Source organism: Rhagoletis pomonella, unplaced genomic scaffold (genome assembly GCF_013731165.1).
Source record: "Rhagoletis pomonella isolate Grant_MI unplaced genomic scaffold, Rhpom_1.0 Rhpom_scaffold_00008, whole genome shotgun sequence".
Classification (NCBI taxonomy): domain Eukaryota; kingdom Metazoa; phylum Arthropoda; class Insecta; order Diptera; family Tephritidae; genus Rhagoletis; species Rhagoletis pomonella.
In genome coordinates, this window is record NW_023458562.1 from 47,750,734 (window position 1) to 47,764,000 (window position 13,267).

The following is a 13,267-nucleotide window of genomic DNA, read 5'->3' on the forward strand; positions in this document are numbered from 1 at the left end:
ATATTCCGACGAACTGATAACCTCCTCCTTTTTTGGAAGTCGGTTAAAAAGGTTATTGCCAAATCCTCAGTGTTGTGATATTAATCCACCACAATCATGAACTACCACCATTTGATTTTATTAAAAAAAATTTTTATTAGGAATGTGTAAAAACACGATGCGAAAAACTAATCGCCTGTGCACAGCTGGAATACGAGAAATATTTGAAGAAAGAGTGTAGAAATGATCCATAACTTGCAAAACATGTTTCGTTTCCACAAAAATAAAGCGAACACTATTAAATTGAAGAAACAGTCCATGTCCAAAAACCCCGGAGGAACACTGAAAGAATTCTGTGTTTTAAATTAGCATATTTTGAACGAATTCGGAATGTCTAAGGTGGAAAAGAAACCAACTTTTCTATAAGGAAACAATTATAGAAAAAAAATTTTCTTACACTGTATTCATGTCTCCGCCAGTAATTTGTGACGACATCATTTAAAAGCAGCTAAGGAGAATGACGACACTATTTATTAGATGGCACATTCAACGAGCCAATGTGCCAAAATGCGGGTATAAACAATTATTGATTATTTAATATCGGAACCGAGATCATATAAGTTAATTGATTGGTTTTCACACACTTTTGAAACACAAATTATATGCTTTTTTACTGCAGACAAGTTGTTGCTCCAAAACGCAGCAGAAATCTTCCAATCAGGGCTGGCAACTATTCTTAGTTATAAGGTGCCATATTGAGGAGAAAAAAGTGCGAAAATGTGCCAAATAGAAAAATTAACAGTGCCAAAAAAGGTCTCATTCCTTTTAATCATTCACATTTAGCAATAAAATAAAGCTACATTTTCCAAACAAAAGTGCAATGATAAAATAAGAAAAACCAGTTGAATAGCCTTTATAAATTAAAAAATTTTAGTTGAGAAAAAGAAGTGCACGCAAAGGATTTCACAAAAATATATTGAAATGTAATTTTTTTTACAAAAGTGCCATTTTGGCACTTTGTGCCAAATTGAAAAATTAAGTGCCGTTTGAAGTAAAATAGGGACAAATGGCACGGTTTGAGCCAAGTTGGCATCCCTGCTTCTAATAACTTACAAATATAAAAATGTGAAATATCGAGGGCTTGAATTCATTAATACCCTCTATCTGCAATTTGCACAAAAACTAATTTGTGGTTTTAGAAACCTTCTGGGACTTATTACCTGTCGTTATATAAGGTAGCATTAATATCACTGATGACAGTTAAAGCTTAGGTGGATTTTTATATCAGAATCTCATCTTTGTGAAAAGTGCGCAGATAGAGGGTATTTTATTGAATATAATCCCTCGATGTTTAAAATATATACAAATTTTATTTCAACGTATACAAAAAATAAATCTACCTGCGTTACAGCACAGCGGGAGACGGGGAAGGGGAGCCGGGGGCCGCGGCGTAGCGTGACGTGGTGTGCGCGCCGGTCGCGCGCGGTGTGGCGCGCTGACGCCGGCTACCGCGAAGCTAAGCAAATTTAGTGTTTGAAAGAGAAATAATAGTTGTGTTTTTTTACAAATTATCCAGTAACTTGCCAGCAACTCTCCAGTAACTTTATTTCTAAGAATTCGCTCTCATAGAAAAAATTTGCAATAAAGTACGCGAACGCTTTTCCAGTAATAATTTGCAAGTTTCATGAACAGCTGATAAATTGGTTGTTTATTCGCAGCAAATTCCTAATAAAACAATATATTTTGTATTTAAATAGGTTTATTTTGTGAAATTCAACAATAAAAACCCACAAACAGTTTCCTTATTAGTTTAAATTTCATCCAGCAACATGCGATCAGCTGTTTTTCGTACTGGCAAATTCTTACAAGTAAAAATTTATCCAGTAAAATCCAGTAAAAACTTGCAACTTCAACTGTCATTTTTCGCTCTCTCAATTTCCCCTACTTTGCAAGTTTTTGCGTACGAAAACGCCAAAACATGAAAATTCGTAAAAACTTTTACTGGATTTTACTGGAAATCAGTAAAAAACGCAACTAATGTCAATGGATTTTATTTCGTTTTTAAAAAGGTAATAATGTCAATTGACTTTATTTCGCACCAGGGTGGGAAATAAAGTCAATTGACCTTATTTCCGTTGATCTTATTACCTGTCACCCTCCCATATACCGCCAGGTATTTGATACCGCATATCAGGGGATTATACCGCACTGTACCGTACCGAGCCTTTAGTCCAAAGATTTTTTGCTGGTAAATTCTGGTAAATGTGTCAAACAACCAACACACTACAGTGTTTGACAACCAAATTGTAAACAAAAGAAAAGTGCACTGCTATTTCATGTTGAAAAGTATTTAATTACTTGTTCAAGTTTATTGTAATGAATTTTAAAGTATTTTGGTTATTTATTTGTGTGAGGTGAGTGTGTTTACATACAAAATAAGAAAAATTGACAACCAAAGTTTGGAGGTTATGTTGAAGTTGATTTTTTACTAGAAAGCGATCCCATACTTTTCAATGTTACTTTCTCGCTCTGAGCGAATTTTTATTTTTTGACAGTTTCACTAGTTTTAGTCCGAGGAATACGGGATTGCACCTATAGCTGACTGTAATGTCAAAAAATGTTAACAGAGAAATTAACCCTTTGTTATGCATTTACCATATTTGATAAAACTCAATATCTTTGAAATTAATGTTTTTCTTTTGAAATCTTTTGACTGCATGAGCGGCTCACGATTGCATTTTAGTATCGAGAAAGATTGCCAGAAATTCATTCGCTGTGTGAACACCCAAAAAATCCTTTTAAGATATTTCGCCCTTCGGAAACAATAAACCGCTTTCTGCTATTTCTAATTTTTTATTTATTTATTACAGTCATTTGACCTATATACATATTCTGCTGTATATATCTTATATCATACTTATGTACATACGTTTCTATTTGAAGTACCAGTTTGGGTACTGGGTATTTGGAGATGTCTTAGTACTTAAAGGCCAGTATGCAGCTCCCGTGAAAACGGTCAAGAAAAAAATTTACATTATTTCGACTGTGTGTCCAAGGAATTTTGACATCTGATACTTCACCAGCCTGTGACCTCACTCTTTCCTCAAGAAATAATGGAACGAGCATATATTTCTGTTGCAATCATTAGTTGCCTTGTGCTCTTTTTTCACAAAAAAACTTTAGAAAAGTGTAGTAGAATGCGTGGTAAATTTCTTAAGAACTGCGAACTGCCTCAAGACAATGTTACACCAGAAAATTTCATAGCCGTTTCTTGTACGTCATTTTACATGGAGTTTTTGCTCTTCTTGAGAGCTGCATACAGGACTTAAGAAAAAAACTTTGGTATTCAGGAGTTACTGGTTGGCGGCCGTTGTGGTGTAATGGTTAGAAATGCGCTCTGCCCTTCCGCTGGGCGTGGGATGGAGCCCAGTTTGCGACTAACATAAAAAAAAATAAAAAGTTTTTTCTGCATGAAAAATAGCTTCTCATAAAAACACAATCGTAGGTCCTTCCAATTTGTATAAAAGTATCAAGGCGCACGCCAAAAAGTGGTTTTCGTGCGAAGCTTACGATAAATCTGATTGCGTAGGCGCGAACCTATTATTATTATTATTCAGGAATTGCTAAATGCTAAATTTAATTTTTAATTTAGGAAAATCTGAAACAATAACACCTGACGTTCCTTACCTTAAATCACATCAACTCATTCCAGCTAAATTCAGTTTACCTCATTTCAACTCACCTCAGCTCAGCAAAGCAAATCGCAAATAAATTTTATTTGGAAAATTCCGCGATTCTTTACTTTTATACATGGTTAAACAAAAGTCAAGCCAAAAGTACTAAGTTCTTCTGTATCTAGTATTTAGTGAAGCCAAAGTCCCAAGGTACTTTTGTACGCGGTGTTTCGTTAGACGCATCTAACTAAATTCCTTTCTTTTTTATATTTTTATTGAGCTTTGTACCACGATTGTTTATTAGGAAAAATTGAAAAAGCAACAAAGTCTAAGCGGTAGAAGTTATAGCAGCTATACCTTTCTACTTAGTATTTATTGCTGTGTGATTCGCCAAGCATCTCCGCTAAATCCGAAACGTTGCATATTAAATTCAAAAAAAAAAAAATCATTTCTCAATTAAATTTCTTTCGTTAAATTGGCTATGAGTTAGCAGGTATGACCGCAAGCCAGTAGGGAAATGGTGAATCGAAAATGGATACAGTAAATACATACTTGTATGTACAAATGCTTAACTAAATAGTAGTAATTTGGTACTTACTAAAACATAAATACCTAAACACTTTTGTACTTGCTATTTAGTAAATACAACTTTGTTCATCATTATCTTATACAGCGTGATCCATCTAGACCTTTTTTAATTTTAAATAAACCCTTTAAAACAGAGCCGAATGTCGGAATCTCTACTTTTACCCGAAAGACATTTTCGGACATTTACGTCTTAAAAATAATTTCTAAAAAATGTCGAATTTTTAATTACTCTTCAGCATTACGCGAATTACGCGAGTAATGTTGGCTTCCAAAATTTGAATCATAGCAAGCTTACCGACTTCACTTAATCCTAAAGAAAAAAATCCAGAGGTGTGGTATCACACGATAACTTGAACCAAATGTTGGCGACATGTTGTTGTTGCTGTAGCGGCTACGCAACTCAGCCCAGATTGGCTTGTCTCAATCGTTGTCGTCAAGCTCAACTAATGGGAGCCCCTGGAATGGTGCAACTTTAAGTGGATTTGTCCGACAGAGGTGTTAGCTGAGTGGGGCTTAGGGGACATGCGAAGAGATGTCTCGAGTCGTGGGGTGTCTCCGCATGCTCAGGTACGAGTTTAACCTGCTGCAGTAGCCAGAGCAAAGTTGGGTTATTGTTGTGCGAGTCCCCCGAGGCAGACGAAGCTCTGTTTGTTGTTGTTGTTGTTGTAGCGGCTATAACCACAATCCCGCCCATATGGGCTAGTCTCACACTCGTTGTCGGCAAGCTCAACTAACGGGAGACCCAAGAAACGTGCAGCTTCTATAAGGTCCGTCCATAGGGACAGAGGCGTCAGTCGAGTGGGGTTTTACAGGCATGCGAAAAGATGTTTCGAGTCGTGCTGTGTCTCTCCGCATGCCGGGCATTCATTGCAGTACTGCAGTAGGCAGAGCGTGGTTGCGCTATTTTGGCCCGAGTCTCTCGAGGCAAACGAAGTTCCGTCTCGTCCACGTCAGGTGGTTGTGTGCCCAGAACGGCTATCACAGGTCTGGAGTCTACGTAACATGAGACTGACTCCCTGCGAATGCCGTTCAAGGCCTGTCGATATGCTGTCGGGCGAGGGCTCCTCAGCGAGCAAGTGTCTGTTCGGGTGTTCACGCCTGTGGCTCCCTACTGAAAACGCTTAAACGAACTCTATAATAAATTACAAACGTCTAGCGTGGTTGGTAGTCAATCTGATTCTGATTCTTTTATTCAATGCCAAGATGGTGGTTACCCACGCTCTTAACAAAACAACCAAATCTTAAGGTCTTGACACATAACTTAAGGTGTAAACACAATTGCAAAATAGCTTAAGGGCTAGTTACACATCGTATTTGTTAGTCAACGTGCATACATGCTTATGCTTACACTACTAAGAATTGCATGCCGAGCATTGTATTGTGCTCCTTAATGAGGAGCATTTGCGCATCGTCATGCAGGTGATATAGCGACATCAGAAGACATCCGGAGTGCTGTGGTCTGAGTTGTCTGCAGCTTCATCCACTGCGTCCTACTGGTCCCCGGCGACCAGACTGGCTCTGCGTAGTTTAGAACCGGCCGGTCAATAGGCTTGTATGTTACCAGCAACGTTTCTTTGTTGCCCCAGGTGCTGCCGGCTAGCGAATTGAGACCCTTGTTGTGGTTCCGTACTTTGTTGACAATTGCGGTTGTGTGCGCGGAGAAGGAGAGAAGACTGTCGAAAGTCACTCCGAGCATTTTCGGGTTATTCACCTTAGGAACTGGTTTGTCATCGAGTTGAATACCCAGCTGCAGTCTGACCTCCATCGTCCAGGTGGTGAATAGGGTAGCTGAGGATTTTGTAGGGGATAGGGTTAAGCTCCTTGCAGTAAAGAAGCGAGAAATCTCGTAGAGGTTACCGTTTACTTTCGAGGACAAGTCATCAACTCTATTCCCAGTGGCCATTATCGAGCAGTCGTCGGCGTAAGAGACAATCGAGACTCCCTCTGGCGGTTGAGGGAGCTTTGAAATGTAGAAGTTAAACAGTAGTGGGGTAAGAACACCACCCTATGGAACCCACTGTTTTATTTTCCTGGATTTGCTCAAGTTGTCTCTAAACATTACTGACGAGCGTCGACCACTCAGATAATTCGCCGACCACCGTTTGAGGCTCTGCCGGAGAGGGGAGGCCTCTATGTGTTCTAGCAGTGTGGAGTGACTGACGGTATTAAACGCTTCTGACAGAATTAACGCTACTAGAATAGTCCTTTCACAGGGGCGGTTACGGTTTAGGCCACGTGTTATCTTAGTGTTTATGGTGTTAAGTGCTGTTGTTGTGCTATGCATGTGAATCCATGTTGATGCTTCGCTGGGGTCAGGTGGTTCGTAAAATGAGGGAGCAGCAAGGCCACCAGTGTCTTCGCTACCGGGGAAAGGAGAGTTATCGGGCCATAAGACTCCTTTGTTGGCTTGTTTCCCCAGTTTGATCAGTGGGACCACCCTCCCCATCTTCCAGATGTCGGGAACGACGAGAGTGGCCATTGACAGGTTAAAAACCTTGGCTAAATAGTCTACTCCCGCAAGACCAAAATTAATTGATTGATTGAATTAAATTGTCGGCTGAAATAGCTTGTGCATCGCTCCGTATCCGACGAGGCGTGGTCGCCGAAAGTGATTCAGACTCTGTCGTCGCGCTTTGTCGGATTGGACAGTGACCTCACGGTTGACCAAAGCTGTCTCTCACCAGAGGTGAAGTTGCAAGTTCTCTTCCCACTTCTTCCGTTTATGTACGTTCACAAGGGGCCTGTTCGAGGAACGTAATAAAAGCAGCAATACTGCAGCGCGGATGAAAATTTGCATAACTGTTGCAATTTCCCAATTGATAAAACGTTTGCCAAAAATCTAAACCGAACGTGATACTTTAATAATTCGCACAACAAGCCGGTTGTGATTGCAACAAGCCCAAGCTGCCGAATCTCCGCATTGAGATCCCTGATGCGGGGATTTCCGGGATTGGCCTGACGAAGGTTGTCACGCTCGTCAGCTAGGGCAGCCACTTCGGCAGGAAAATTTGGACGGGGGTGCGAAAAACATCCAGTTGGAATGAAGTGGGCTGCAGCAGCAGTGACAACCCTGCGGAACTTAAGCTCACCTACGTGAACGTCGTTTGGTGTGGGGAGGGCAGAGAAGATACTTTCAGTAACTTCCGCGAAGCCGCTCCAAACAGCTTTGGAAAACTTGATGTAGGTTCGGTGTTACCAAGCTAAGCCACCACCATTATCTTGCTCGCGGTCTCGATGGTGCGCAATGTATCCAGCGCCTTGTGGGGTGTCAGCGAGTTGTGTTGCATGCCTTTCAGACATTTGCTGTGTGCTGCTCGGGAGGGTGCTGCCATATGGTGGTAGCGGGAGGCGTCGCAGTAGGGATTTGAGAACGATAAATCATTTTTAAAAAGTAAATGCCAGAGATTGTTCCTTTAGGTAATAATAAAGATTCCGATGTCCGGTTCTGTTTCATGTGTTTTATTTAAAATTAAAAAGGTATAGATGGGTCACCCCTTAAAAAGCTTTATGGTGAATGTTTTGAAAAATTAAAAAAAAAATTCATTGCTTCATTATTAGTTGCAAAATATATTTAATGATAGAATTTAACGATATTGTTATCGATATGTTTAGAAACTCGTATCAGGTTAAGGTTATGACAATCGATGATACATAAATTTAATATACATTTTTTGTATTTAGATCTTTCTTATACATATGTACATATTTCTTTATTTTCTCGGAATCTCCCTTAGCATTCCAATCATACTCAACACTAACCACCGATGACATGTTACTGGAAGTTGACCAAACCTCTAAAGTGAATTGTTACTATTTACTATCCTATGGCCTATCGCTCACAATTGTTGCCATTTCGTTGGTCATTAATCCCAATACTTATACACAAAATGATTTTTGTGTGCTAATGGAGGCAAATACGCTTTTCTATTCGAGCTTTGTGGCGCCTGTTTTGCTATTTTTACTGGTAAGTTGGCACTGCCCTTGGCGTTAAGAATGACCTACAATAATTTGGTAATGTCATTTAAGGGCGCCATCGGCTACACATTCCTGTCGTGGGTGATTATGTGCCGCAAGAGTCATACAACACTGAAAAATAAGGAACACACACGGCTTGCCAATGTGCGGTACGTATAAGAAGTGTTTTGCTTTTTAGAAAAAAGTAAATTGTATATTGTAGAATTTTTCGCAAGCTCGAGACCCGATATTTTGAATTATTATTTAATAAGACTACTTATCGTTAAGCCTGGTCGACGGAAATTTCTACAATAAATTAATTAAAGGCCAAGATCAAAAACATATAAATAAAAAGCGTGGAAATACCATATTGATAAATTTATCGATGTTTATTTCAATTGGGTTGTTAACACTTCGCTGGTTATCAGGTTATGTGGTTATATATTCTATTCACTTTACAACAATAACACACTACAGAATAATAATTTTTTAACCAGATAACCTGATAACCAGGCAAGTGTGAACAACCCAAATATATTTATTGTCATTGTTACCAAGAAATCGTTATCAAAATAATTGTTGTTTTTTGTGTAGTTATTGATAATTTTTTACCGAGGTATTGATATATTTATTAATATCGTTATTGATATGTTTCTAATCGATATTGTTATAGATGTTTTTATAGAAACATTAATATCGATTCACATGGTTTTGTTCGTTTCCGTACAATTAATTAAATTTTTACATTGCATTTCTTACTATTACTTTTTGCGAGTTCATTCAAATTTGCTTTTACACAGTTTCGACATTCGTTGCTCATTTATATTTCTGCTGTTACTGAGCGCCGTTTGGATTTCCGCCTACTATTATTTGCGTCTCTCCAAAACGGAAGATGAATTGGCCGTTGTATGCGGCTATCTTTTCATTAGTTTTAATACTCTAATGGGATTGTATATTTTCGTGTTTCATTGCATACAAAATGAAAAAGTAAGTAACGATTTGTCCTACCGTCTGCAGTTCATTTCCATTTATTTTCGTCTTTTTTTTTAACGTACTTCTAATATTCAATTCCTTCTACATTCCCCATTTGCCTGCAGATCCGTCGCGAATATCGTAAATATGTACGCCAAAACTCTTGGCTGCCTAAGTGTTTGCGCTGCTCGAAAGCCTCCATCTCCTCGGGCATAGTGGGCAATAATGGCATTGGCAGTGCTGGTGGTGTCGGCACGGGCAATGGCAGTGGTGGTACTGGTGGCACTCTTTCCGGCACGCATCGCGGCACTTCAAGCACAGCACAATTGAAGAAGTCGAAATTGCCAATAGGCAGTGATGGCTTAGTGTCGGATGAGACCGGCAATATTATATCGGCCGCTGAGGATGCTATTATTGCTTCTTCAGATTGTGAGCTGAATGACTCGCGTACTTTGGCTTCAGTCGGCGGGGATGGCGATGCGGATGCAGTGAAATGCGTTGGCCCGAATATGTCGTCGTTGCAGCATGGCAAGGGCGGGCACTCTATAATTGACGCTATGCAAGGCCATATTGTGCTGGAGCGCGGTGGTGGAGGTGGAAATACACTGCATTCAGTGGGCGGCAGTGGCGGTCTGCGCACACCTAGTGCCGGTCACACTTCACCTACCTCGTCGGCTGGCTCAACGCACCTCATTTTTGGCGGGCAGAAGCAGCAGATGATTAGCGCGGGTATCACATCAGCTGGCGGCGGGCCACAGGAGGCGTACTACCATCAACCTGACTACTACGGCTGGAAGCAGCCGATGGGAAAGGCGAGCGGTGGTAATAATGCTTTGAGTTTGGCGCATCCACGCGACTACCCGGGTAATGCCGTTTCCCCGCAGCAGGCCCATGAGTTCTTTTATTGGACGCAAAAACATCAGCCGCATGGCAAGAAGAAGCGCGGTAGTGGAATTGGTGGCGATTCGCCGAGCGGCTCGTTGCATAGCCGCACCACAGCGGCCTCACAAGTGAGTTTCAAAATAAATGGAGTCTATAAATTGTAAACCCACAGATATAAAACAAAAAATTAATTAATTTCTTTGTGAACGCATAATTTTTTGCAGCAGATTCTCTTCTATCCCTCGTACAAGAAGACTACGTTGAAGCAGCAACAACAGCAGCATCAGCAACAGTATCCGCATTACGACGAAGCGGTTGGTGCAGCTGCCTACTACCAACAGCAACAACAACATCAGCAGCAACAACAACAACATCGTCGCCATGCATCTGCAGCCATGATGTTGGCGGCACATCATCAACAGCAGCAACAGCTATCCTCAGACGAGGAACAATTAGAGCCGGCAGCAGCAGCGCATGCGCATTTGCTGCACTTAGGTCGACGCGCCGGTTCACAATTGCCACCACCGCCTGCGCCCGCACCACACGCGTACCACTATCCCCATCACCACTCGCCAGAGTTTATGGGCGCAGCGCACACGCCGACACAGCGTTACTATAGAAATAAGCATTCCAACTGTGATCTGAGCCATGAGGAGTATGACCCGAGCGGACGCGCGGGTAGCGAACAGTACTACAATCAAAACTCCATTGGCGGTGGCGATGGCCCAGTATATGAGGAAATCCTCAGTAATCGCAATTCCGATGTCCAACACTACGATATGGATTTGAATATGTATGGTCATCACGATGATGACGACGACGATGACGATGAAGTGAATTGTTGCGATAGTGAGAGTGGTAGTGCCATGCGCCGTCAACAGAGGCAGCAACAGCTACGTCAGCGTCATCACTATGAGGCGGCGCGAAATGGTGTTTTGGGTGGCGCCGGTAGCAGTGGCAATGGAGGTGGCAGTCGATATGGCCATGCAGAGAGTGGTGCGTCCAGCGACGAGGACGACGACGACGACAATGAAGACGATGGAGAGGACGAAAGCGCGCAACGGCGTGGGTTGCCGCAGGGCGACGAACGCATGCGGCGACTGATTGCGATGCAGGATGAAGAGTTTCAGCGGCGGTTTCAGTGAGTATTGAAGAACAATTTTTCTACATAAGATATTTGCTAGCGTAGAATGAGATCTCTTAAATTGTGGGGGTTCAATGTTTTGTAGTGTTAGTAAGTTTACGCGTTATATTTGAGCGTGTAGAGGCCACAACAAATATTTAAGTCACGCTAAATTTTGATTGCTGCAGTGCTTGATTCTAATAATTTCTCCTATATTTTGCTATTTTACAGAAGGCAGCGCAAAAAAGCCGACAACACAGTGAGCGAAAAGGCAGCAGCGGTAGCAGCTTACTTTGATCACCACAATGCAGCATCGTCAGCCGCGTCAGGCGGTAATGGTGGTGGCATAGGCGCGACGGTTTTTGGCATTAGCGGCGGTGGCAGTGGCGGCGCGGGATCAATACGCGCCTTAAAAAAGATCTCACCGAGTAATCGAATAGGCGTACACGAACTATTCACGACGACTCATGGAGGCGGTGGTGGTGGTGGACCACCTTTACCGCCGGCCAATCAGCAACAACAACAGTATCCCCTGCCAAAGAGGCAACAATTGTCGCCAACAACACTAAAGGCGACAACAGCAACAACACCGTCATCGTCGCACACTCAGCCGATTATTGGCCGGAATATTTCTGCAATGCTTGATGAGAATAATACAGTGCGCTGTTATCTGGAACCGCTGCCCAAGTGAGGAGCGAAACAGCAGCTGGACCTCGGAGGTCAGGTAGTGTAATTAAAAAAAATTAATTAGCGTAGCTGCAGAGCGGTCAGGCGTCGAGGCAAGCCGGCGCTGATTTAAAGCAAAGCCGATTTAAAGACAGACATATGCGTAAGACACTAGTGTTTGGCTTTTTAGCTGTTAGTTTAAAGCTCGCTTTGAAGGCATTACTAATTGTTTTTGTATGGATGTGAGTGTATGAATGTTATACGTGTAAAGCGCAAAAGGTAATAGAGATATTTATTAACGTATAACAAATTTAGTATGTAAAGAATGAATACAACATACCGATATGTACGTATGCATGTAAATGTTTAATGATAAACTATAGAACTCCTGCTGTTGCACACCATACATGATGCCCAGCTAAGCTGAGCCAAAAAGAAGATAGCGGCAAAGCGTAATTTCCTCGCCGCCAGACATTTTGTTGTAACTCTTAAAGCTTTAAGCAACTATTTAGTAGCGTGTTTATTTTTATTTTGTTTCAAGTCTTGTTTGCTGTGCCGCCGGAAATGTATACATAACTACATAAAAGCTAGTGGAGATTACAGTTTTTTTATAATGGATTTTATTTTTTGTTGGGTTTTAGATCGGAATCATACATTACTGAAAATTTTTTTGCTTCATTTTGCAGTAGTTTTTACTTATGGATAATTTTTCTAAAAGAAAGTATTTACTCTGGTTTTGGACGCTTTGAAAGAAACTATTTATTATAAATTTTTTTTTTAATTTTCGTTGAAACTCACTTTACGCTTTAGTTTGGAAGTATACTTTGTAAATGCATTTTTTACATTTTTTGGTATTATAATTAATATCCAAATTCTAAAGAAATTTTTTCTATTCATAAAGCATTGTCGTTGACAAAAAATTAATAAAAAAAAATTTAGCCGGTAATTTAGTATAAAGCAAATTTTAAATTACGCTACGAACTAATTTATAAACATCGACGCAAATGTTTAAATTCAGTTCAATTAAAATGAATGGTCTAACATTTTTTGTTTGTTCTGATATACACACATTTACATAGTTCTAAACATTCAAGGTTTTTTTCTATAATTTGTATTTATAATTATTATGCTGATGCAATTTTGATTTATAGGGAAAAAACCAAAGCTTCAACTTCTTTTATTTTTTCTATTACTCTAAAGTTTCTGTACAAATACATTTGCCTCCGTTTTATGTCGCCCTATTTTTTTACCTAACGGATACTATTTACATTTTTCGATTCGATAATTTTGATGCACTTGTTGTTGAAGCATAAAACATTCATTAAAAAGGTTCGAAGGAATAGTATTGAAATTTGACAAAAAAATAATAATTATGCGTAGTGGTAAACTCTGCTGGTACAAAAATATTATATTTCGATGCATTTCAGTT

General features: G+C 40.4%; 1 protein-coding gene across 6 annotated transcripts in view; it reads left to right on the forward strand.

The window, feature by feature from the left end:
* Positions 1 to 11,901, forward strand: part of LOC118745026 (latrophilin Cirl) — a 27,232-nt gene extending 15,331 nt beyond the window's left edge. For 4 of the 6 annotated variants that reach the window (XM_036478544.1, XM_036478541.1, XM_036478542.1 and 1 more), the window contains 6 exons: positions 7,976 to 8,205; positions 8,268 to 8,365; positions 8,996 to 9,182; positions 9,293 to 10,177; positions 10,274 to 11,190; positions 11,404 to 11,863. In XM_036478544.1, coding sequence (XP_036334437.1) covers positions 7,976 to 8,205; positions 8,268 to 8,365; positions 8,996 to 9,182; positions 9,293 to 10,177; positions 10,274 to 11,190; positions 11,404 to 11,863 — 2,777 coding nt within the window. Of the gene's footprint in view, positions 1 to 7,975; positions 8,206 to 8,267; positions 8,366 to 8,995; positions 9,183 to 9,292; positions 10,178 to 10,273; positions 11,191 to 11,403 lie in introns of all 6 variants that reach the window. The other 2 variants (XM_036478540.1, XM_036478545.1) reach the window with 2 other exon arrangements.
* The last annotated feature ends 1,366 nt before the right edge of the window (positions 11,902 to 13,267 follow it).